At 43.5% G+C, this 23,372-nt stretch overlaps 1 protein-coding gene across 1 annotated transcript in view; it reads left to right on the plus strand.

Annotated features, from left to right (window-relative positions):
* The window catches only part of GBE1 (1,4-alpha-glucan branching enzyme 1), a 753,232-nt gene that overhangs the window by 364,200 nt on the left and 365,660 nt on the right, over nt 1-23,372 (plus strand). Inside the window, exon 6 of the mRNA XM_085623022.1 lies at nt 11,549-11,639. Within this exon, the coding sequence (XP_085479148.1) occupies nt 11,549-11,639 (91 nt within the window). The remainder of the gene's footprint in view (nt 1-11,548; nt 11,640-23,372) is intronic.

Here is a 23,372-nt window from a genome sequence, read left to right on the forward strand (position 1 = left end):
ATGTATCCTGGTTCTGAATTTTATCATCTAGTTGGAGCTACTACAATTTGTTTAATTCAATTTGCTCCTTCCTGGTGGCGCTCAGACAAGTTTGTATGAAGCCTGGCTATTGACAGGGGCCTATCTTTTCAATCCTTTATTTCCATTCCGTTTGCCAGTAATCTCACTCTCCTGCACTTTCTGGTGTTAAACACTATTGACACGTTTCAAACCCATTATTTTTAGGGTTCTCCTCAGAATTCACAATGGGGTATTCTAAAAGTAAACACATGAGAATTGTTTTAGTGTTAATTATTTATATATGTGGGGTTTGTTTACACAATTCACTCTTCACTTAACTGTCTAGTTCAGTATAGGCTCCTGGACCCGAGGCCAGATATTTCAATTTTCTGTAATGTAAGTTCATTCGAAGGAAATCTACAAAACAAAAAGTATTGTGAACTGACGCATCACCTACCCTGTGCCCCACATTGTCCCCAGTCGTTAGCGGCTCAACAACCCTGCACCGTCTCCAGGAACCAACCCATCACTTTGCTACAGTGACGGTGCACCTTCTTTGTGCATTGCATCATCCCAGAGCACCAACTTGCCAATGAGCTGCATAGCAGTAAGGAACCACATCACCTGTGTTCCCGATGCATCACTTTCTCTGCGCACCACACCATCTTTGACTTTGTAGTGCATCCACGGTACTGTACTGGGGTCCGTACGACTCCTGTAGCCGGCCAGCATTCCATCGCAGTCAGACTGAACTTGTGGATTTGCCTCTGTCAAGCGCGACCATGTAGCCCCAGTTGGAGTTATTATTTTCTAAACTATATAACTGCATTCAATATTGAAGGATTCATGTCTTGACTTGTGCATGTTGGATTTTTGTCGTTCTGATCTTGTTTTACTCTGATAAATATTGACTATTTTTTTAAACTGGTGTTGCGTACTTTTGTGGTGTTTTCACTGTATTACTGTATTACTGTGTGTGTGTGCGTGCACATATGCTTTACACATTGCCTCTTTAGTTTAGCCTGACTGCTTTGTGCCAAGCTACCCGAGGGTGAGCACAGGTTAACTTAGTGTATACTATACTAACCCTAATTAGAGTGTGGGTCCCTACTTAGACAGGGTGGAAAGTACTGCCGTCTAGAGACCCCATTTCAAACACTTATGTTTTTTTCCCAAAAATCCCATACAGATTGTCAACTCACGTATTACCTTCCCGGACATGTCCATTTTACCTGAACCTAATAGATGGCTTAGCATTTAGGTTCTGTTTCATCCCTGCTTTCTCCCTTTGCCACTGTTGTTCCATCTTTGTCTTCCTCATTCGTCCCACTTTAGTATTTTTCTGTGTCATGCTCTATGGCAAAGACAAACGACGAAAAAGAAGTGCTAGTCCCCAAAAATGAGTGCCGGTGGGCCGCACCTACAATCACCAGATCAAATTGAGCAGTGCCTTGATAACAAACTAAACATTTACTGGGCTGCTTTTGCTGGCTAATTTTTAATAAAGCTGGAGGTAACAGCAAATCTTACTGAACACTGCTGTTATAAATGCACCCCTCAGAATAAAGAATTCTAAACCACCATTCTTAAAAAAAAAAATAATGTTGACATAGCTAAGCAGAAGGAAAAAGTGGAGAAACTTCAGTGTTGCATCTCTTCTTCACATATTAAAGACGTTGTAAAATGCTGCAGAAATAGCTTTAGATTATGACCTGCAAGGAAGTTTGTATTGAAAACTTAGGGCCAGATGTAGGTAAATTCAATTGTGCGAGTCCTTAATAGTGATTTTTACTGAATCGCTATTAAGGACTCGCAAAATTGAATGTAGGTAGGAATCGCAAAAATATTTGCGATTCTTTATTATTCCTTAATTGCGAATTGCAAATTGAGATTCGCAATCAAGGAATCCCATCCCATTCATTCCTATGCGCCACGAGGCCTATAGGAATGAATAGGATTTGCGCCCGCAATTTGCGAGTCACCAAGAGGCACTTTCAAATTGCGGGCACAATTTCAAGGGTGCAAGGGTTCCAAAAGGACACCCTGTTGCTCCCCTGAAATGTGCATATGTGCGCCACATGGCACTTTGTCAAAAGCCAAAAAGTGCTTTTTGAAATGAAATCGCAAAATACCATCAACTTGAAGTTGGTGGTATTTTGCGATTCCTTAAGGCAAAATCGCAATTTGCGATGCCTACCAGCATAGCATTTAGGGAATCCCAAAATTGCGATTCTCTAAATGCTTGCGCAATTTTGCGATTCCTTATTTTGCAAGTAGGTTTAAACTTGCCTACATTGCAAGCAGCCAAATAGTGATCGCAAACGCTGAAATTCGCAGAATTTCAGCATTTGCGCTCGCTATTTGGCTTCCTACATCTATCCCTTAGAGTATGCTTTGGGTAATTGTTTAGCTTGCCTTTCGCCAATTATGTGGCTATCTTGGCTCTTTTATGAAGTATAGTGCTGGCATACAACAGTGTGTCGGATGTTTAAAGTTATGTCATAGTTCTAGCTTCCCATCAGAACTGCAGGAGATATTTCTTTTTCATAAATGTGGTATTTCTTATGGAACTTGGGGCATGCTTGGACAGTAATAACACTCTCACTGTTTTAGTAGAAAATTCTGCGCTTCATTTTCTTTTTGAGCTCTTGAGGTTTCCTTATTAGGAAAAGATATCTTTCCACTGTGTGCATACCCTCTACCGCTTACAAAAAAAATTGAGTATTTTGCATTCGTTTTGACTTTTTACCTCATCAGTGCTTAAAAAATGTAGGTTTAATCAGATCATTGAGACAAACGTCTTTTTCTCAACTGATGTTAAAAATATATAACAAATTGATTTCCTTGTCATTAACCCAGAGTGGCCACATTGATGGGCTTCTTCCAGTGAACCTTTAGCTCGCTATTTCATCCTGACACTTACTAGGCCCCAAAGGAATATTAAATGTATCATCTGCTGTTCTTAGCGTGATAAAAACCTGTAAATTAAAAAATTCTGCCATTCAAAGTTGACCCCCTGCCACCCCAACAATCCACCCTGCCACACAGACTGTCTATTCTGACTGTGCTTCACATTTATTAATTTGTACCATTCTTGAACATTTGCCACTATCACCTTGTTGTAATGACCAATTTCTGCATATGGGACTTTTTTAAATTGCCTGTGAATCAATTGTGACCTCTAAGACCAACTAACGTATATTATGTACCTCTCCCAGTACTGTGCTCAGTCACATTTAAGAAAATGCCCTAAGTGAAAACATTTACCCAAGCTGAGGACCATGATCATCAAACCCAGAGCATACCATCTAGAATGGGCAATGTGGATTTGTTAGAAATGGGTTTTTCTGGTTGACTAGGGTTTGCACCTAAACCAGGCAGAATCTACCACTCTAGTCAGGATAAGGGGATTACACATCTAAATTGACCCCTGTTCACCCCCTTGGTAGCTTAGCACGAGCAGTCAGGCTCATCTCAGAGGCACTGTGTAAAGCATTTGCATATAACACACAATAATACAGTGAAAACACTACAAAAGGACACCACACCAGTTTTAGAAAAATATCCAATATTTATCTGTGTAAAACAAGACCAAAATGACAAATCCAACACACGGGGAGCATTGTCCGTGATGGCCGCGTAGAGGTTTAGCTCCCGCAGCATCGCCCACATTCTTTAAAATCCTGACACCGATATCCACTCCTCAGGGCTGGGACACCCATGAACAGAAGCCCCCGAAGCTGGAGTGCACGGAGAGCTTGTTAAAACGTTCTCTCGCAACTCCGAAGCGGATCACCGACTTGGAGGCCTGCGCTGCACGGAGAGCCGGGGACTTTAGTGATGGGGGGCCACGCTGGCGAGACAGACCAAAGAACGCACGCGACTATCCAAGCGGCCGGCGAGAGACTTCCTTGATCCGGTGGCATGCGGGGAGTGGTGTGGGATTGTCACCCCTCCCCTGCCGCACCCCCCTTCGCCTAGCTCTGGAACTAATCTGCCTCGGCCCTCTTCGCAATTTTGCCGAGATCGGCCACCATTGTAGCCGGGGACGCCCTTCGCAGAGGCGCGCGCTCAGCACATTGCTCAATATTGGATTGCCTCCGTAACAAGCTCCACATCTCCGGGACAACCAAATGCTGACTGCAGTGAGTTGGGGCTTCTCACAACGTCTGAAACTCCTGCAATAACAGTGACTTACTGATTTACAAGGCGCTTTGCTCCGGAGCAGCTACTAGCTGGGGGGCCCCACCTAACGCAGCCGGGCCGCTTCCACATCTTGGGCGATCTCTAAATAACCGTTCTACCTCCTTGTGGCGGTCTACGCTGGACGCCACTGGTGACCTGGGCAGTATAGTGTGGTCAGCGGGGGACACCCAGCACAGTGGGCATCGCCGTAAACCCAGCATGATGTCCAACACTAAAGGTACCAAAGCGCCACCACAGAACAGACTGGACCGCTTCACCTATCACAAAGCAAACTCACCAGATACGACTGCAAAGGAGAAACCGAACACCAAGGCATGGAGTGCACCTCCTGAACACATTCTGACAGACGTAATGGACGCCATAGCGGGAGTGCAAACTTCAATGGAACAACGCATAGATGGCATAACGGCGGAAATCACCCTCATCAGGGCGGACCTCTCCAAGAGGAGCGACAAGGTAAAGCAGCTTGAGGTCACCTCGTCTAGTCTTGTGGACGATGTCTCGCAGCTCCAAACCAAACAGAGACCTACGAGCCTTCAAAAAGCAAGCAGAAGACAAGCTAGACGATTTCTAAGGGCGCTCCCGATGCAACAACGTGCAAATTATTTGGGTGGCTGAAAAATCAGAAGGACAAGCGGCGGACCTATTTGTTAAGGACCTCATCACGAAACACCTCTGTCCCAAAGGCCTGTTGCGTTTATTTGTGGTCGAGAGGGCCCACAGAGTACCAGGTGGAAGACCAAAACCGGGGGCACCACCACGACCAATCCTCGCTCTTCTGCTGAATTTCAGGGACCGCGATGTAATCTTGCAGAGCGCCAGAGTTGCCCCACCACTCAAATATGATTTTCTTTTTTCAGGACTTCACCCAAAATGTGCAGAATCTCAGACGTTCTTTCCTCGCAGTCAAGAGGCAGCTCTGAGGCAAGGGCATAAATTATTCAATCTTTCCTGCCCGCCTACGGGTGGAATCCAACGGGAAGGCCTGGTTCTTTGAACGCCCGAAGGAAGCAAGAGACTGGCTGGACGCCTGGCGGGATGCGAGATACCATAATGCTGATTGAGGCTTCGCAATGTACTGATCGGTGAGAGGCAGCACGTATTGACCTGGTAAGACGCTTCTCGGATATTTTCTCCGGCTGGAGGAGAGAGACATTGGTGGGACACTGAGAACTGGCATCTTCCCTTATGCTCTGATTGGGAGTTGCTTCCACTGAGGAACATTGGTTACTGGGGTGGCCTAGTTGAGGACACAACTTGGACCTTTCTTTTGTGGTTGGGGCGAGCTGCGGGGGCGATTGCTCCCCACAGTTTCCTTCTTTTCTGGTTTGTAGGTTGGGTGACAGGTACTCTGCACAGTTACTAAATTTGAGCAGTTTGGAGCTCAGAATGCAGGGTAGCAGGGAGGGGGACTTGGGGTTGGGGGTGGGAGGAGTTTGAAGGTTTTTTCTAATTCAGGTCAATTGGTTGATATTTGATGTGAGACGGCTGGATATTTTGCACGTGATACACATAACTAATAATCACACACATGCCTGCGCAGTTGAAGCTGCTTAGCTGGAATGTAAATGGACTCGGAGGCTAAAGCAAACACTGGTCCTACAATATCTCAAGCGTCTCTCCCCTGACGTAGTGTTTCTCCAAGAGACCCACTTAAAGGGGACCACCTGTAGAGCCCTCAACCGATGGGGCTATAAGATGGTCGCCCATGCTGACTTTACCACAAGCTCACGAGGGGTGGGTATCCTCCTGAAAAACCCATGTCCCTTTACTCCACAACACACATGTACTGATGACGAGGGCAGATATGTGGCTATCACAGGGAGATGGGAGGGACGCACCCTTAATCTAATTTCAGCATACGTTCCCCCCGGTCTCCAACACTCGACATTCACTGACCTAGGTACGCTTCTCTTGGGGTTCCCTGAGGGTCTCCTCGCGGTGGGTGGGGACTTCAACGCTGTGGTTTCTGGATCCATGGATTAGTACACTCCAAGAGACCTGATTATGTCAAACCGCTGGTTGCCTGACTTTCTCGACTCCCTGGAGCTTACAGACACATGGAGGGCATTCCACCCTACCAGTACACAATACACATTTTTTGGGGAGCACACGAGTTTCTCCCGCATTGACTATGTACTTACCCCTGCTACACAAACGTCTTGCATCCGAGAGGCCAAACACCTAGCTAGGGGCATTTCGGACCACTCCCCCTTGTGGGTGCAGGTGGGAGAAATACAGACTGATAGAATCGCGCCAATTAACCCGTGGTATCTGCGTAATCCGCAGGGAAAAAAATGCACTCCTAAAATCTATCCGGCTGTACTTCCAGGAGAACCAGGGCTCGGTCGAGTCTCCGCAGATACTGTGGAATGCTTTTAATTCGGTTGTCCGGGGAAGTGCCATATCACTCATAGCTGGAACCAAGAAAGAGAAACACAAAGCTGGAGAAAATTGAGTGACATTTTGGACCGTGAGAGGCTCGCAGTGGAGGATCCATCTCGAGACACGTTGCACCTCCTGCACCTCAAGAGGGAAGAATACAAGCACATGGCAACAGATAAAGCCAGGGAATGGGGCGCAGAAAGAGATGGTAGAATCTACGAATGGGGGATAAGGCAGTCAAATTGATCGCCTGCCTTGACAAAGAGAGAGCCAATAGACTAGTCCCCAAATAGACTATAGAGGGCGGTAACGCGATTAGTGACCCCATGGCAATAACAGAAGCGTTTGCAGAGCACTTCAGTAAAATATACAAATCCATATCGCCCCTGGAGGAGGAGGAGGAATCTAGAGCCCTCCTTCGAGATATCAGACTAGCTGCGCTATCCCCTGACGACAAGTTGTACCTAGACAGTAATACAACGACTGAAGAGATAGCGCAGGCCTTTCGGAGTCTTAAACCAGGGAAGGCCATGGGTCCCAATGGGCTCCCCATCGAATTATAGAAGCTATGCCCGGACCTGCTCTCCCCGCACTTGAAGGCAATGTATGAAGAATGTAGAGAGGTGGGCACACACCCGCCAGATCAGCGTCTGGCCTCTCTGGTAGTTATCCATAAAGGAGGCAAACCCAGGGATATGTGCTCTGCATACAGACTCATCTCTCTTCTAAACGCGGAACCCAAAATCCTCGCAAAGTTACTGGCAACTAGACTTGTTAAGGTCATAAATAGCTTGGTGCATGCTGATCAATCGGGCTTCATCGCCCTTAATCTGCGGCAAGTACATGGGGTTTTGGGTAGGGCTGCCACGATCCAAGAAGACGCCATCATACTGTCCCTAGATGCTTTGATGGCTTTTAAAACCGTAGAATGGCCCTATCTCATGGCGGTGCTTGAGAACCTGGGCTTTGGGCCTACATTTGTGTCCTGGATTAGGCTGCTGTATGGGACATCCCAGGCACAAGTAGTAGTAGACAATAAACGCTCTGGGGCCTTCGAACTGAGCCGCGGTAGCCGACAAGGGTGTCCGCTGTCACCATTATTATTTGCTCTGTCCCTCGAACCTCTGGCGGCCTCGATCCGACAAGACCCCGTTATCCGAGGACTGAAATGGTCAATGGATTGGGAGGATCGCATCTCGCTATATGCAGATGATATACTTGTTTTTTTGGCCTCCCCCCGTTGGTCGCTCAGGAGTGTCCTAGATATTTACGCATTATTCGGGTGACACTCCGGTTTCTCGATTAACTGGGATAAATCAATAATGTATGTGCTTAAGGCAGCCCCTCCCCGTTTATTTGACGATTGCCCCCATACAGACCGCAGACGGTGGATTTAGTTATCTGGGTATCTTTGTTACTCCTGGCCCTAAACTGCACTATGCTAGAAACCTGCGCCCACCTCTACAGAGACTGTGGCGGGACGTTGCCGCTTGGGGGGGCGCCTCCCCTCTCTCTCTTTGGACGGGCAGCATTATTTAAAATTATGTCTCTACCCCGTTTTCTGTACACATTGCAAAATGCTCCTGATTCGGTGCCAGCCAGTTATTTTAGGGAAATAGAGGGTTTGCAATGGGAACTGATCTGGAATGGGAGACCTCGCATAGTGTATAAGAAATTAGTCCTCAACTGGTATGACGGTGGCATAAGCCTTCCAGATATCAAGAAATACTACTGGGCTGCCCAACTTGCAGCCATTAATCAAGCCACATACCGTGACCCCCAAGATCCGGGATACGGCATGGATAGATGGCTCCTGCTGGGTGGGAACTTCAATGTAGCATTATACTCCCCCCCCCCCCCCCCAAACCCTCCCCAAGCCCAAATTAGCGCTCACTGGCCCAACCAATCATGCGGTATGAATTTGGCATGATGTCCAGAAAAGTTTGGGTTGAAGGGATAGACTAACTCTTGCCAACCCTCTATGGGACTCGGAACAATTGGGTCGGCTGAGGTCATCCAAAGGTTTTGATAAATGGGACCTCATTGGCATATCGCACGTAGGTGATCTCTGGTCCAAGGGAGAGGTAGTACCGTTTTCGGCGTTGCAGCGACAAGATGAAATGGCAGACACGGAATTCTTCTGATACTTGCAGATCCGACACGCTCTTTATGCGGCCATACCAAAGGGCACCTCGCTCCCTGACTCCTCCCCACTAGAGGATAGGCTCCTGGATGGATACCTGCCTGAGAAAGCAGTCTCCCTTACCTATAAAACTATTGCACAACACCTCTGACCCCCTGGAGAAACTTAGGGAACACTGGGTGGCAGATGGCCTAGAAATAGATAATGATGAGTGGCGGGAGGCGGTAGCGTCCCCCCAGGAGGTGGGTATCTCTGCACGGTTACGGTTGGTCCAGCTCAAGATCCTTCATAGGATTTATATCACAGGACCACAGTTGGTACATATGGGGAGAGACGGTGGGAGTGAGTGTCGTAGAGGGTGCGGACTGACAGGCACGTATATGCACATCCTTTGGGAATGCGATCATGTCCAACAGTTTTGGCAAGCGATACATCGGACCTTTAGAGCGGTCCTAAACAAAAATGTACACCCCGAGGCTGAACTTTGCGTCCTCAACATATGGGAACCCACAGACCTTACCACCTCCGAAAAAACCTGGGTGACCTTGGGTCTTACAGTGGCAAAAAGGGACATTGCACAAAACTGGGGGTCTGCCAAACCACCTACATTGTCAAAATGGAAACAAAATATTGACTGGTGCATGTTCAAGGAAAATACTGTATACACTGCACGGGGATGTCCCAAAAAATGGTTCTCAATTTGGGGCACCTGGAATGCCTATAGAGGAGACATATGTGAAGCACCCATGATACAAACAGATGAGTCGGACCTATCTTAAGTCCAAGTTATGATAATGTCTTGCAATGTGAAATTGAAGTTTGCAATATGTGTATTGTAGAAGTTTAGTTTGTTTCTCTACTGCAATGCTGTTGTCTCCTGGTATTTTCAATAAAGATTTTTTTTTTAAAATACAACACACAGTAATCCATAATACTAATCAAGCATAAATAGTTTATATACAGTTCCTTGAAGTTGATACCTCTGTCCGGGGCTATCAGTGTCCTTAGCAAACAAATCCAAACAGTTCTGGCTTACTAGGGCTTCGCAAGCCAGCTACGGTGTTGGGAAGACCCACAAAACAGTACCTTTAGAAATGCATGGCGTCGGCGACCTCCCGTTCAGCTCTGAAGAGCCAGCGTTGGTTCTGGATTTCGGTGTAGGAGTCGTTGGGCCCTTGAAGTCACACACGTTGCAGGTTGAACTCTGACCCGGTCCCAGGATGCTTGTTTTCAGTCCATGGAGGACCTGGCTTGGCAGTTCGGGCTGGACTGTTCCCATAAGGAACAGGGTCAAGACTGATTTGGATATGGCTGGATCCAAACTGGGGTGGTCTGGTGATGCAAAAGAATGATGGATTAAACCCAGATCCTTGTGTGTGGGGGTGAATGTTTGCATTGTCCAGCATTCCGTCCACCAATTGTGGGTAGGGTAGTCAAGGTGGCAACCCTACCTACTGGTAGTATTTAATTTACAGGTACTAGGTACTCTTGATACCAGGCACTAGGTACTTGTGAGTAAACTAAATGTCGGTTCATGACTACACCAATTTTACCATGTGGAAAGGATCAGCACAGCCACTTTACCTTTGGTTATGTGGGATGTACAGAGTTCTATAGTTAGCAATAATAGAGTTCAGCAAAAAAGTCCGAAGCGATCCTGCAGTAAGAGCAAATTTCCAACAGGTATTTTTTTCTAAATTTGCTTTAGAGATCCTTCATTTGAGTGATTTTAGTTCTGGGGTCATCTTACCTGCTTGCCTTGCAGGTTTTTGTCTACCTGTAATTTGGGGGGCTTTGTATGAGGTGTGATTCGAAATTCAGTGAGAACGTTTTTTTTTCCCGCATTGCTCTACTCTAATTTGTAATTTTGTTGCCTTGGCATTTTAAGGTTTTCTTTTTCTCTGTGATATACTGAAAATAAAACTGGTCTTTCACTGATTCGAGGAATATTTATTTGTATTTCCTTGTTTGCTATGTATAGTGCTTAGGGATATATGCCTTGCCCGAGCTAGGCATATTTCTTTGTTTTTTTGTCTGGCCCACAAATCCAGTATTTCTCATGGCAGTGTCTTGAAAGCTTCAAATGGGTGATCTTCGCTGCTGGTAGACTCCTATTCTATCTTATTGTCAGTTTTCCTTCAGGTCATATAGTTTTGTGTAGTACAGACTCAATCCAGCACATCCATCCTTGTTTTCTCGATTTAATTTCTATTTTGACCCTCCATTTTTGAAGGCCCCAAGCACGATGCTTCTGAATAGGGGTACCTCTTACTTTCTTTTCTGCTGTGTGCTTGATGCGTAATTGATTATATATTTTGATATTTTTTTCCAGCTCGTAAAGTGTCGTTCATTTTAAAACGGCAAATTGTGGTAACATATTAATTACTGTTGCTACTGCCTCTCAGTATTCGACTTCAGCCCATTCTCGTTCCCCTCAGAAGGCTTTAAAAGAATCATCTGTTCTGGCTTTTCAATTTTCGGATGATGTGAGTCCTGTTCACTGCACACCCTTATGTCTTCCGAGGCTGCATCTCTTCCCCCGTGTAATGAGAATTAGTTTCAATCTGTTTATTATTTTTACTAATCCGAGGTAAAATACTGATTTATATGTAAAGCACCAAAGGAGCAACATGTAGAAATGTTAATTAAATGAAGATATTGTCAGTGGTGCCTCTTGGATTATGTACATGGTGCGAGGTAAAGTTAACTTGTAAAATGTATCAGTTTTTCGTACAGAGTTGTGATTTTTATTAATTTTAATTCATCCTATTATGTTTACATGTTCTTGAAATGCCTTGACTTTGTTGTTGACAGGTTATAATTGTATTCAGATGATGGCTATAATGGAGCATGCATACTATGCTAGCTTTGGTTACCAAATCACCAGTTTCTTTGCAGCCTCAAGGTAAACACGTATTTTTTTTTTTTAAATATATGGCGAGACATAATGCTTTTTGAACTGCGAATATCTTCTAACCAATGCGTTCTAAAGAGGAATAATGCTATATTTGCTGCTAATATTTGTTCTCTGTAGACCAATCGTATTCCAGTAGTACAAGCCACTATTTCCATATGACAGAACACTGAACAAGCTAAATGCAGAACATTTAAATCATTCCTTGGTTCACTAAAACTAGTCTTCAGTGATGCAAGGAAGAAATTATTCCACCTGGCTTCTGATGAATTGAGATGGCTGCGCCATGGCTCTCAAAATATACAGTGGAGGCTCCCCTGTTAAGGTGGAGGAGCATCGCCCCACTGCTCCTTTAGCGGTGCAAAATAAAAATAAAATGATAATAACGAAGTTATTATCATTTTATTTTTCTTTGCTCCAGCCAGGTCGGGCAGGGTGGGGCTTCCTTGCTGCAGAGGGAGCAGGAGTGGTTTGTACTCCCTCCCTACGTGCGCATGATGGCTTGACCGGTCCTCTAGGGCTGGCCAAACTGTCATGCGCACATTTCTCTTTTATTCCATTCCTTTTCAGCAACCGCAGCCAACACATTTCACCTAAACATAGGCTTCTGTAGGGCACAGTCCTACGACCAATGGTATACTGTTTTCCTCCACCGCTTTGCTATTGTCATCAGTCTGCCCATCAATTATTATTTCACTATGTCCAGCATTAAATTCTGTAGTGCTACTATCCTTATTTTCAATCAACAAGTTCAGTACATTGTGCAAATTCAGAAAGTGTCCACCAAACGCTGTGTATTGCAAAAACTGTCTCCTGGATTGCAGTGTCCTGTGGGAATTTGAGATTGGACATAGACACTTAATAATTGATGGTCAGAATGGTGACCGCACCAGAAAACAGTATACCATTAATCATAGAACTTTGCCCGGAGGAAGCCTATGATTAGGCGAAATTCGTTGGCTGCGCTTGCTGAAAAGGAATGGAATAAAAGAGAAATTTCAAACAGTGACCCGATTTGACTTGTTTCTTTTAGCACTGTGCTTGATTTGTTGCCTGTTACAGTGAGGATGTGTATTGCCTCTCTTCATGTTATATGAAGTATATGTTAAGATTGCCTGGCTGGGAGAAACACAAAGTCCAGATTTAAAATGTAACTTGGTGCTTTGGGTTGTCTGCGCTACTAAGGCAATTATTACTGCATACAACTTGTTTTAACAGCCTTATATTAGATTGAAAAAAAACATTAAGGCCGTACACCCATGTCTTGCATTTTGCAAGTAGATGGTTCATAGCTCACTGTGCTATACTAGGATTTTATGGATTGCAACTGATCAAAGGATCTGTGTCAAAAGCAGTAACCCATATGCCTATAAACATCTGCATGCTACACTGTGTGCTTTGCAGGAGACATATTTAACCCTCTATGCTACTTTAAGTCAAAACTGTGACTAGACAAAACACAGATTTCTTCAGCAAGTGCATTGGCCACCAGAGTTCTCGTACCATTGTTATTATTCCCTTAGATCTACTGGACACACAAAGCTCTCTGCAGCAGGTGCCTTAACCCCAACAGTTATTTTAAAATTAAGCTTTTGCAGCCAACTACATTTACTGCCAACTTTTCTGCTTGTTGCCCATTTCTCTGTGAAAAAATATAATTGTATACATTGACTGTCAGACTGCTTTTCATGACTCCACCTCTTGTGACTCCACCCCTTTTTCCTTAACACAACTTGACCACCAATTTATGTGTTTTCAGAGTAGGCTTTTCCAATTCCAGCATGATGTGCAGGTGAAATTCCATTTTGGTGATTTTCCAAAATATGGAACCCTTTTTCCACAAAAAAATGTACATTTGGCAAACACCAGAAATCAGTTCAAGTAAACAGGTTACTAGAAACCGTGATGAGTAGTGGAGATAGGAGAGGCAAGAGGAACTATGGTCTAAGGAATGATAGATGTACTAGTGTAGAGCGAGGGGTAGAGACAATATGGTGAAAGCAGTGGTGAGGCACTAGTAGACAGGAATGGAGTTACTAGGTTTTATAGAAAAATGTGGAGAAAGTTCTCTAGAAGTATGGTTGCTAGGGTATAGATTGAAAATGAGGTAGTAGGACTGAGATTTTGGCAGAGGTACTAGAGTAAAAACAGTAACAGATGTACTAGGATTTATAATGGAATAAATGTACTAAAGTTGAGGAAGAGGCAGTGGCAGAGCTAGCATAGTTGAGATAGGGTATAGCTACCAAGGTGTGAGTAAAAGTATTAAGGTATATATGATGTAGTATTTAATAAGAGTGATAGATGTACTGTGGCATAAACATGAGCGTAGATACTAGGGTATAGCAGGCCTAGATGTACTAGAATGTAGGCAGCAGTAAAGGTATAAGGATAAATGCTGGTTTTGTGTACTACTGTACAGGTAGGGGCAGATCACTAGTGAAAACAAAAAACTGATTGAGGACTAATGAAGAACCAAACTTGGTTATTAGAGGAGGGATGAATAAAAGCAGTGAATAGAGGGGAAAGAATGTGGGTAGATCATGCTACAAATATAACAAAGAGGGTAGATCTAGGAGAAAGAAGGCCACAGGGTATTCCTCTGTAAAAAAGGAAACCAGAGATGTGAGATTTTGAGAAAGTTTGCAGGGAAATCTTTCGATTTGAAAGGTATTCACCAGGATAGCTTCTACAATCTGAGAGGGGATTGAATTGGAAAAATCCAGCAACCTAAGTTTGAGGAGTAATATCTTTTAGATCTTATTTCTTTAAATATGTTTTCTTCAGGATCCCATATAATGTTCAAATACATTCTACATACTCTATATTGACGAAAGAGATTATTAATGTAGCTAATATTTTCCCAAATTGATAAATAGTTCTAATTATCTAGCATGTGATCGCCCAGTAGCAGTTGAGGCATATGCTGCAGGCAGCAGTAGGGGTAAATGCTCCTTTAATTAGTATGTTGTCAGGGTATCCTCAGGAGCTCTGGATTGCTGAACACATTTGTAAGTAAACTGAAAGTATAGACATTCAACTACTAGAAAAGTCTTTAAGACTGCTGTAACATTGATATACCACTAAAAGCTAGATTTAACTGTAGTTTTAGTTGCCTTTTCCTATTGACAATAGATGCCTTTATTTTTTGAGATTCAATACTCAAAGTTGTCTAATGTCTCCAGATGTCTAAGCATTTGAGAGTTCATTGTACACCTAATCCACCAGACTTTAATGTGTGTGTAGGAGACATGGTATTTGCTTACTTTCCTGGTGTAGGCCCTTTAACACACTACTTGTGTGGAATCTGTTTATCCTTTATGTGCTTTACTTAGAATTTATGTGTATGCTTAAGGACATTGTAGTGAAGTGATGTGGTATCAGAAACACAGAGACTAGTAAGGTGAGGTATTATTTGAAGTCAAGCTGATACAATATGAATTTGGAGCCGATGTATTTTCTAGATTGGCCATGACAACTCTGGCTCCCCAGTCTCCCTTCCCACCCGTCAGGAAACCTCTTGACGGCGTTATACAACATCACTGGACACCAGGCACCTGTCTTCTTTAAAAATGAAAAGCAAACAATAACCAGGAAAACCAAAGAACAAACTTCAGACGATAAATGACACAACCATACTATCTAAACAACAGAGTTGGGCAAGTCAGTAAGCAGTCCATTGACTGAAACCACCATAAAAGAGTCTGAAACATATGCATGGCACTTCAAGCTCCTATGCAAGACACTCGCTATTTTCAAGACAATTTCTACCATACAATAGAGGCTCATTTTCTCTCCAAATAAATATGCATGTGACAGTTATGTGCATCAATAGACACATATGCTGAACAAGAGCACCACCTGATTATGCTGTTTGGATAGAACAGCTTGGCCAAAAACAGTCCCAAGCATTCCGTGTTACACCTCACACAAACAAATTGACAAACACAATCGGTTTGTAAATTTACAATCCACAATGGACTGATACAACTATCACATAAAGATATCTTAGTACCATAAATGTATATATTTTTAACAGCTGTTGTGGCAAAACTGGTATCTTAAAGCCCCTGTTAGGAAACCCTCCTCTTTAAATCCACTCTTAACCATCACACAAAGTATGTTGCAAATGCCACAATAAATAATGCAATGGGTTGCCTCTCAACACACTTTAGTTAAACATGACAAGAACAGATATCGGTCAACCCTATACACACTTACTCATGTACAACATACAAGTATTGTTACCTTTTAGAGTCATGCATACAGTAACTCATGAAAAATGTAATATAGACTCGTATCTTTCAATCTCTTACATACTGTAACTCACTAATAACTCTAAATCAATAAAGGAACTTTAAAATGTTTTAAAATTTAACTTGAAGAAATTATTGTAGTAGGAATACTCAAATATCAACACCATCAATAATTAAAAGTAGAAGAAAATGGCCTCAATGAGAAAAAAAGTGTTTAATAAATGTAAACACTAAGAAAAAACAGCAGCCTTAAGTGTAAATAATTAGCTTTTAGCGGTCAGTCATTTGTAGACCTTCTTACCATCAGCAGTAACATAGGATGAAGACTCAAGTACATTTTATGCAATGTACGATCCCTAACCAAACATCCAATAGAGATATGGGATATGATCTCCTCCCACTCCCCAGAGCTTTGTTTTATTACAGAAACCTGGTTAACACCAACTAACCATCCATCGATCAATTTGGCCATTCCAGAGGGCTACAAATGTATCCATCTAGATAGTGGGCAAAACCGGGGGAGGCATTGCTATAGCCTTTAAAAACCATCTAAAGGTGCAATGGATTTCCACCTTGGGCAATGATAGCTTGGAAGTGGGAATTTTTAAAATCACCATGTCCCCCACAGACTACTGGAACGGAGCGCTAATTTATTGACCTCCAGGTCCGAGAGCCAATTTCCCCAACTATCTGCTCGAACAAATAGCCATGCAGGTCTTAGCTTCCAGCAAATTTATTCTGTTGGGAGACTAACTTTCACTGTGAAAATATCGCCAATCCAGAAGCAAACAAGCTCATAACTAGTCTTAACTTAATTGGTCTCTCCCAAAGGGGATTTTTGGCTCCACTCGCCGTGCTGGTCACGCCCTGGATTTAATTTTCACTAATATTGATCATCTTAGTAGTTATCCCCCATTTCCTTTAACATGGACTGACCATTTTATGGTCATGTTTACTTATCAACCCCCGTCTATACTGACTCCAACTGGAATTTTGGAACAGAAGAAGGAATCACGTAGGCCTTGGTATAAACTCACGCTGGAATCCTTTAATGAGGTTTTCCATCCCCTTTCGTGGGAATGTGGTTCCGATGTCTCTGGTTTGCTGGAAGGTTTTAACTCTGAGTTAGTGACAGCATTGGACCTAGTTATTCCTCAAATAAAACATAGTCCAGCCCAGCGGCGGCAATCCGCCCCTGTTATACTGCTTAGTTGAAAATGGATAAATCCAACTGCAAGACTCTGGAGAGACGTTGGAGAAGTAGCAAAGACTTACTGGACAGACAAGCTTATAAACTAGCTCTATCCAGCTACCATCAGAATATAAAAACGGCCAGACGAACTTACATCATAAATCAAATTGATCAGTCCAATAATTCATCCAAAGTCCTATTCAACGTAGTTAAAGACTTTGTTTCACTTCAAGCCCGTATACAATCGCTGGCCGAATCTCAAGTGCTTTGTGATTCAATAGCAAGTTATTTTCAGGAAAAAATCTTGCTGATTTACGCTAACTTTCCAACAACTAAATCTCAGAAACCGGCATGCTCCACTCTACGGGATGAGTTGGATTTATCATCAGCTAGTTTTCTTGACCAGTTTGAAACAATCACACTCGATGAGATTTCTAACTCACTATAGTCGGTAAAATCTGGTGCACCTGGGGATTTATGTCCACCAAAAATCATGACCCTCATTTCTCCCAGCTGCGCTCCAAAAATTCTCAATTTTTAACTGTTCGATTCAATCAGGTAATATTTCTTCCGTCTGGAAATAAGCTTATGTACGACCTATCCTGAAAAAACCTACAGCCGACCCTCAAGCGCTTAGCAACTACAGACCTATATCTTTACTACACCTTTTGGGTAAGCAATTTGAAACCATAATAAATAGGCAACTAAGCTCCTGTCTCGTGTCCAATGAAATCTTAGACCCCTCGTCCAGGTTTCAGTACTGAGACCGCTATCCTGGCAGTTACTGACTCCGTGAGGCAGGTAATGGATTCTGGGGTATCAGTGGTTCTGATCCTCCTAGATCTCTCCGCGGCATTCAATACCATCTCACATCTACTGCTCGTGGAGAGACCACATTCATGTGGCATCCGAGGCTCAGCCCTAAAATGGCTGGAAAATTTTCTATCAGATAGATGGCAAACCATAATGTTAGGACCGTATCTGTCTCAGAAATCCTGTTTAGACAAGGGCGTACCTCAGGCTCCTGTCTAAGTCCTACACTTTTTAATGTTTATATGGCCCCTCTGGCCAAAATTGTCGAACCGTTTGGGTTCAAAATAATTTCTTACGCTGACGACACTCAGCTGATGTTCCCAATCGGTTCTAATCTAGAAGATGAGAAAATTCGATTCTCGGCAGGTATGCACGCCATCTCAAATTTGGATGACGGAGAACTGCCTCCAGCTGAATCCCAGCAAAACCGAGCTTATGCTTATGGGTAAAGCCTCAACCATCTGGTGGGACGACTGGTGGCCTGGTCAGCTGGGAACGGCCCCCATTCCAACTCAATCCGTAAAAAATCTTGGATTAAAATTGGACCAGACCCTTACTATGAAGGATCACATTGCGACTACTATCCGCTCCTGTTACTACAGTCTATGCCTTCTACATAAGATACTCCCCTATCTGCCTATTAAACACCGGAGAACCGTGGTCCAGGCTATGGTAATGAGTCGCCTGGACTACGGGAACGCGTTGTTGGCGGAAGTGGGAGAGAAATTGCTCGCCAAATTACAGGTGATTCAAAACACCGCGGCAAGGATGATTTTAAATCACCCCCCAGGCCCTTCTTCAGCCCCTTTATTGAGAGAGCTTCACTGGTTACCAGTGAAGAAACAATATTTTTTTAAGATCTGCTGCCTTACCTTTAATGCTTTGAATGGTAAGGGCCCTCTCTACCTGCAAAAGGAATTTACAAAACAGATCTCGGTTTGTAATCTTAGATCCAACTCGTTAGCTCTTCTAAAGGTCCCCCGAATCCGTCTAAGCCGCACTGGGGTAGAGCCTTCTCGTACCTTGCCCCCGGGTACTGGAATCAGCTCCACACTGCCCTATGAAAATGCACTTCGTACATTGTTTTTAGGAAACAACTAAAAATCTTTTTGTTTTAATTACACATTAAATGATACCGATTTCTTCCTAGTTTTTCACTAGGTAAGCGCTGAGATGCCCCCGTGTCGTGCGCTATAGCAGTGTGCTTAACATAACATAACAAACAGGAGAAAAAACTGTACTGGGTGCAACAGAAAAGCATCTACTAATGGTATGGGAGCAAGTAACAGCCACAGTACTAAAAAAGCAGTGCTCTGTTTTTTTTTCCAAATAAAGAGTGATATTTTCATTGATTATTAACAGCATCACTGTGGCTCTTGCAGAGATACAACATTAAGTACATTTTCTACCCCTCCAGTTTGTCATCAGAAAAAATATTAATCTTGTGGGTAGCATTTCCATCTAAACTGTAATGTGAAATCTTTCCCAAGCTTCACCAGTCAATGTCCTCATAAGTGTGCCACACCTTTTACTTCTAAATGATATATTCCCTTATGCGGCATCCATGGTATTAAGGCACATCCACATCACAACGTAGTGCCTCTCTGTGCAGAGTCCTGGAATGGACAACAAGGTGACCTAGTGTATGATTGTTTAAATGAGCACATCAGCTGGGTGATGGTAGGCTTTGAAATGCCCCACAGCAACAAAGCACAACATGCACGAGGTGGGAAGACCCACGTGTTGCCATTGTACAATAATGCCTTTTAGTTTGTCTGTTTTTCCAAAATTGAATATTTTAGTTTCTCCAATGATGGATCTTTCATATATTCACGTACTTCAATCATGCCTTGAGTGAGCAGGCTGGAAATTCCTGGTGCATTTGAATAGCAATAAACCGAGTTGAAATGGCCATAGGCCTGTACAATAATGTTGTTTAGTAGCATATCCACTTCATTTGAAACTGCCTGTACTTAAGCAAATAAGGTGGGAATGCCAGCTCTCCAACTCCTCCTAGAGCTCACCATAGCTCAGATTTCTACTGCACACCGTGTGTGAGGGTGTTCCCAGGAAGAACTCTGCTCTAAAATTTTAGTTAATTTAAAATTGTTATTTTTAGTCTACTCTAAGACTGATCCAGCCCTAGCTTATACAGTACTGTGAGTTTTTAATGGGGAAATGTGAGTTTGGAAGACCGTTGGACTCTCTGACCAACTTTCACCATTTCTGAAAGAGAAAAAAATCTCTCTTCAACTCCTGTTTATCTTGTGCGCAGAAAAAAATTTACACTAATGATACTCCTTCCCAGTGTATTTTTAGTGTTTACCCTGGTCATAAGACTTCTTCGTGTGACATATGTGAAACTTTTACTTCTAAGACTCTGAAAGGCAGAGAGAGGAGTTTGGTACTATGTTTACAGGATAAACAGACTTTTTACCCTGCATTGGGGATATCACTTCTTCAGGGTAAGATTCTGTGAAAATTACCCCTCTATGCACTTCCACTAAGGCAGTGCTGAAAAGGAGACTTGTACAGTTTCCAGAATTGGATTGGTTTGTTACTGTAGCTACCCCCTCACATTTTAAAACTAGGTCTGGAAAAAATTCCAGGAAAAAAGTTTGTCTGTCTGCGCAAAAATATAATTATAGGTTTTAAAAATTAGGTTTCTAGTTGGCAGAGGCTTACACCCCTTTCAAGTAGGGACCACAACCTTAATTAACCTGTGCTTCACCCTGGGGTATCTTGGCACAGAGCATTTAGGCTTAACTTACAAATCAATGTGTGATGTATTTGTGCAAAATTTAAATTACAGTAACACTGTAAAAATACCACAAAACTACTCCACACCGGTTTAGAAAAATAGGGACTATTTATCTGAGTAAAACAAGACCAAAATGATAAAATCTAACCCATTGAAGTCGAGATATGAATTTCTAAAGATTAAATCCAAAAACAGTGTTTGGAATTCAACATCGCTTGAAGGTTATTTGAGGTAGCGCTTGACCGGGGTAATTCCAAAGTTCAAGCTGACCGTGATAGAGAGCAGTCCAGCTACAGAACCCACGCAGGGCCTGCTGAAAAAGTACCTTTTATGGAGCAAACATCCCTGACTCCCTGCGTCTGTTCCGAATCACGCAGTCAGGCCAATGCACGAAGTCCATCCTTGCAGCAGTTCATCGAAGTTGAGCCCCGCAGTCGGAGTTGAATGATCGGTGCTATGTCGTCAAACCTCGCGGAACCCACTTTTGAGGCCCAGGACTAGAGGGTTCACCTCAGTCTAGAGTAGGACTCACAGATGGCAGAGTCCAACAGCACCAGCAGAGTTGCAGGAAGTCTTTTGTGTCCCTGAGACTTCAGGAGGCAAGCCCTTGGAGAAACTTGGGTTCAAGGATGTAGAGTATGGGTCCAGTGCTTCACTCCCAGGCAAGAAGCAGCAGGCCAACACAGCAGAGCAGGTGGCAAAGTGGTAGCCCCTCCTACAGCACAGCAATTGGCATGCAGCAGGCCAACACAACAATGCAGTTAGCAAAGTGGTAATCCCTTCTACAGCACAGCGGCTTTTCTTCCAGGCAGAATGTCTTTGGTTCCACCAAAGGTCCCAGTACTTATACCTAAATGTGCCTTTAAGGGGGAGGGTTGGGGGGAGGGGGGGGGGGAGACCTCAAAGAGGCCTTTGGGGTAATAAGGTCACTACATTTCCTGCCCTTGCTCACTTCAGCGGACTATTCAGCTCTTTGTGTGGGGACAGGCACAGCCCTATTCAGGTGCATGTGTCCGCTCCTCCCTTCCAATCTACCTCCGGAAGACCCATCAGCCTGGTGATGGCCCATCAGGATGCAAATCTCACACCCCAGCTCCCTTTGTGTGACTGTCTAGAGGGAATGCACAAATCCCATCTATCGTCCAACCCAAACATGTATTCAAAGATAGGCGGAGGCGCAGAATAGTTAAAGTAAGAAAATGCCAACTTTTTAGAAGCAGCTTTTTCAGACTTACAATGTAAAATCCGACGTAACCATAAGTTGTGATTTCAAATTGTGAGTTTAGAAACACCAATCTCCAAATCTGTACCTTTTTCCAATTGGAAATTACACTTAAAATATGTTTTAAGGCAACTCCATTGTTAAACTATGGGAGAGGTAGGCCTTGCAGTAGTGAAAAACGAATTTAGCGGGTTTTCACTACCAGGACAAGTAAAACTCAAATACATGTCATACCTTCTAAATAAACTGTACCCTGCCCATAGGACTTCCTAGGGCCCACCTTAGCGGTGACCTATATGTAATGGAAGGGAAAGTTTGGGCCTGGCAAGTAGGTTAGCTTGACAGATCGAAATGGCAGTTGAAAATTGCACACAGGCTCAGCAGTGGCAGGCCTGAGCCAAATTAAAAGGCTTCTGCAATGGGTAGCACATTCGGTGCTGCCAGCCCACTAGTAGCATTACATTTACTGTCCCTGGGTATATATAGTGCACTTTATTAGGGACTTAGCTGTAAATTAAATATGGCAATATGCACTTTAGCACTGATTAACACTGGTAAAGTGCCCAGAATTAAACAAAAATTGACTCGGCAAAACAGGAGGTCAGAAGGCAAAATGCCAGGGGAAACCACGCCAAGGATGCCAGGTCTAACACAAATATTGACCAACCTTCTACAAAAAGGAATAGATCTGTAGAAGGCTCTCCGTCAATGATGGCCAAAGATAAGACCTCACAACTCCGTCAACGATGACAGTCTACATCTACGGCAGCGTCAACATTGATAAAGTTGACAACAGTATCTCCAACAATTATACTATAGATGATCACCCTAATTGCTGAACCTTCTTTTTCGCATTAAGTGTAAGAACTTCTCTACCTTTCCAAATGTTGGTGTCTGAACAGAAAGATGCCGGTGACCTTGCTTCACACACTCCATACAGCCCAACACAATCGGATGTGCACTACATTTGGGATTGTTGAAGGTGAAGGTAGATCATTGTTCTCTCATACTCATTGCTCCATCATGGCACCACAAGAAATGGTACAGCAAACTCCTGCAGATGTTGAAATGACCAGCCATCTTTCTAAAACTGCATTCTAGGCTCCTCGCTAGACCCCAGTGAGTTACTACACCATAACCCCAAGTCCTAGAACCTGACCACATGGTACCAAACTACTTTGGGTTCAGCCCCTTGGAAATACTGCAGGTCTGCAGAAACATCCTAGGGCAGACATGTGCAGCGGCAACTACAAACACTTATGAAGCAAAGTGGAAGCATTTCTATGTCTGGTGTAAGAACAAAGACTTTCATCCACTTCAAGGAGCTTTATGAAATACTACCATATTTGTTGGGTCCAGCAATGGGTGGACTTCAACCTTTTTGGTCCGAGTCCGTCTGGCTGTAACATCCTGATTCAGAAGAACTAATCTATTGCCATATACTTTGTTCTCCTCACAGATCACAAAGCAATTTATGAAA

Source organism: Triturus cristatus, chromosome 8, assembly GCF_964204655.1.
Source record: "Triturus cristatus chromosome 8, aTriCri1.1, whole genome shotgun sequence".
In the NCBI taxonomy this organism is placed as follows: domain Eukaryota; kingdom Metazoa; phylum Chordata; class Amphibia; order Caudata; family Salamandridae; genus Triturus; species Triturus cristatus.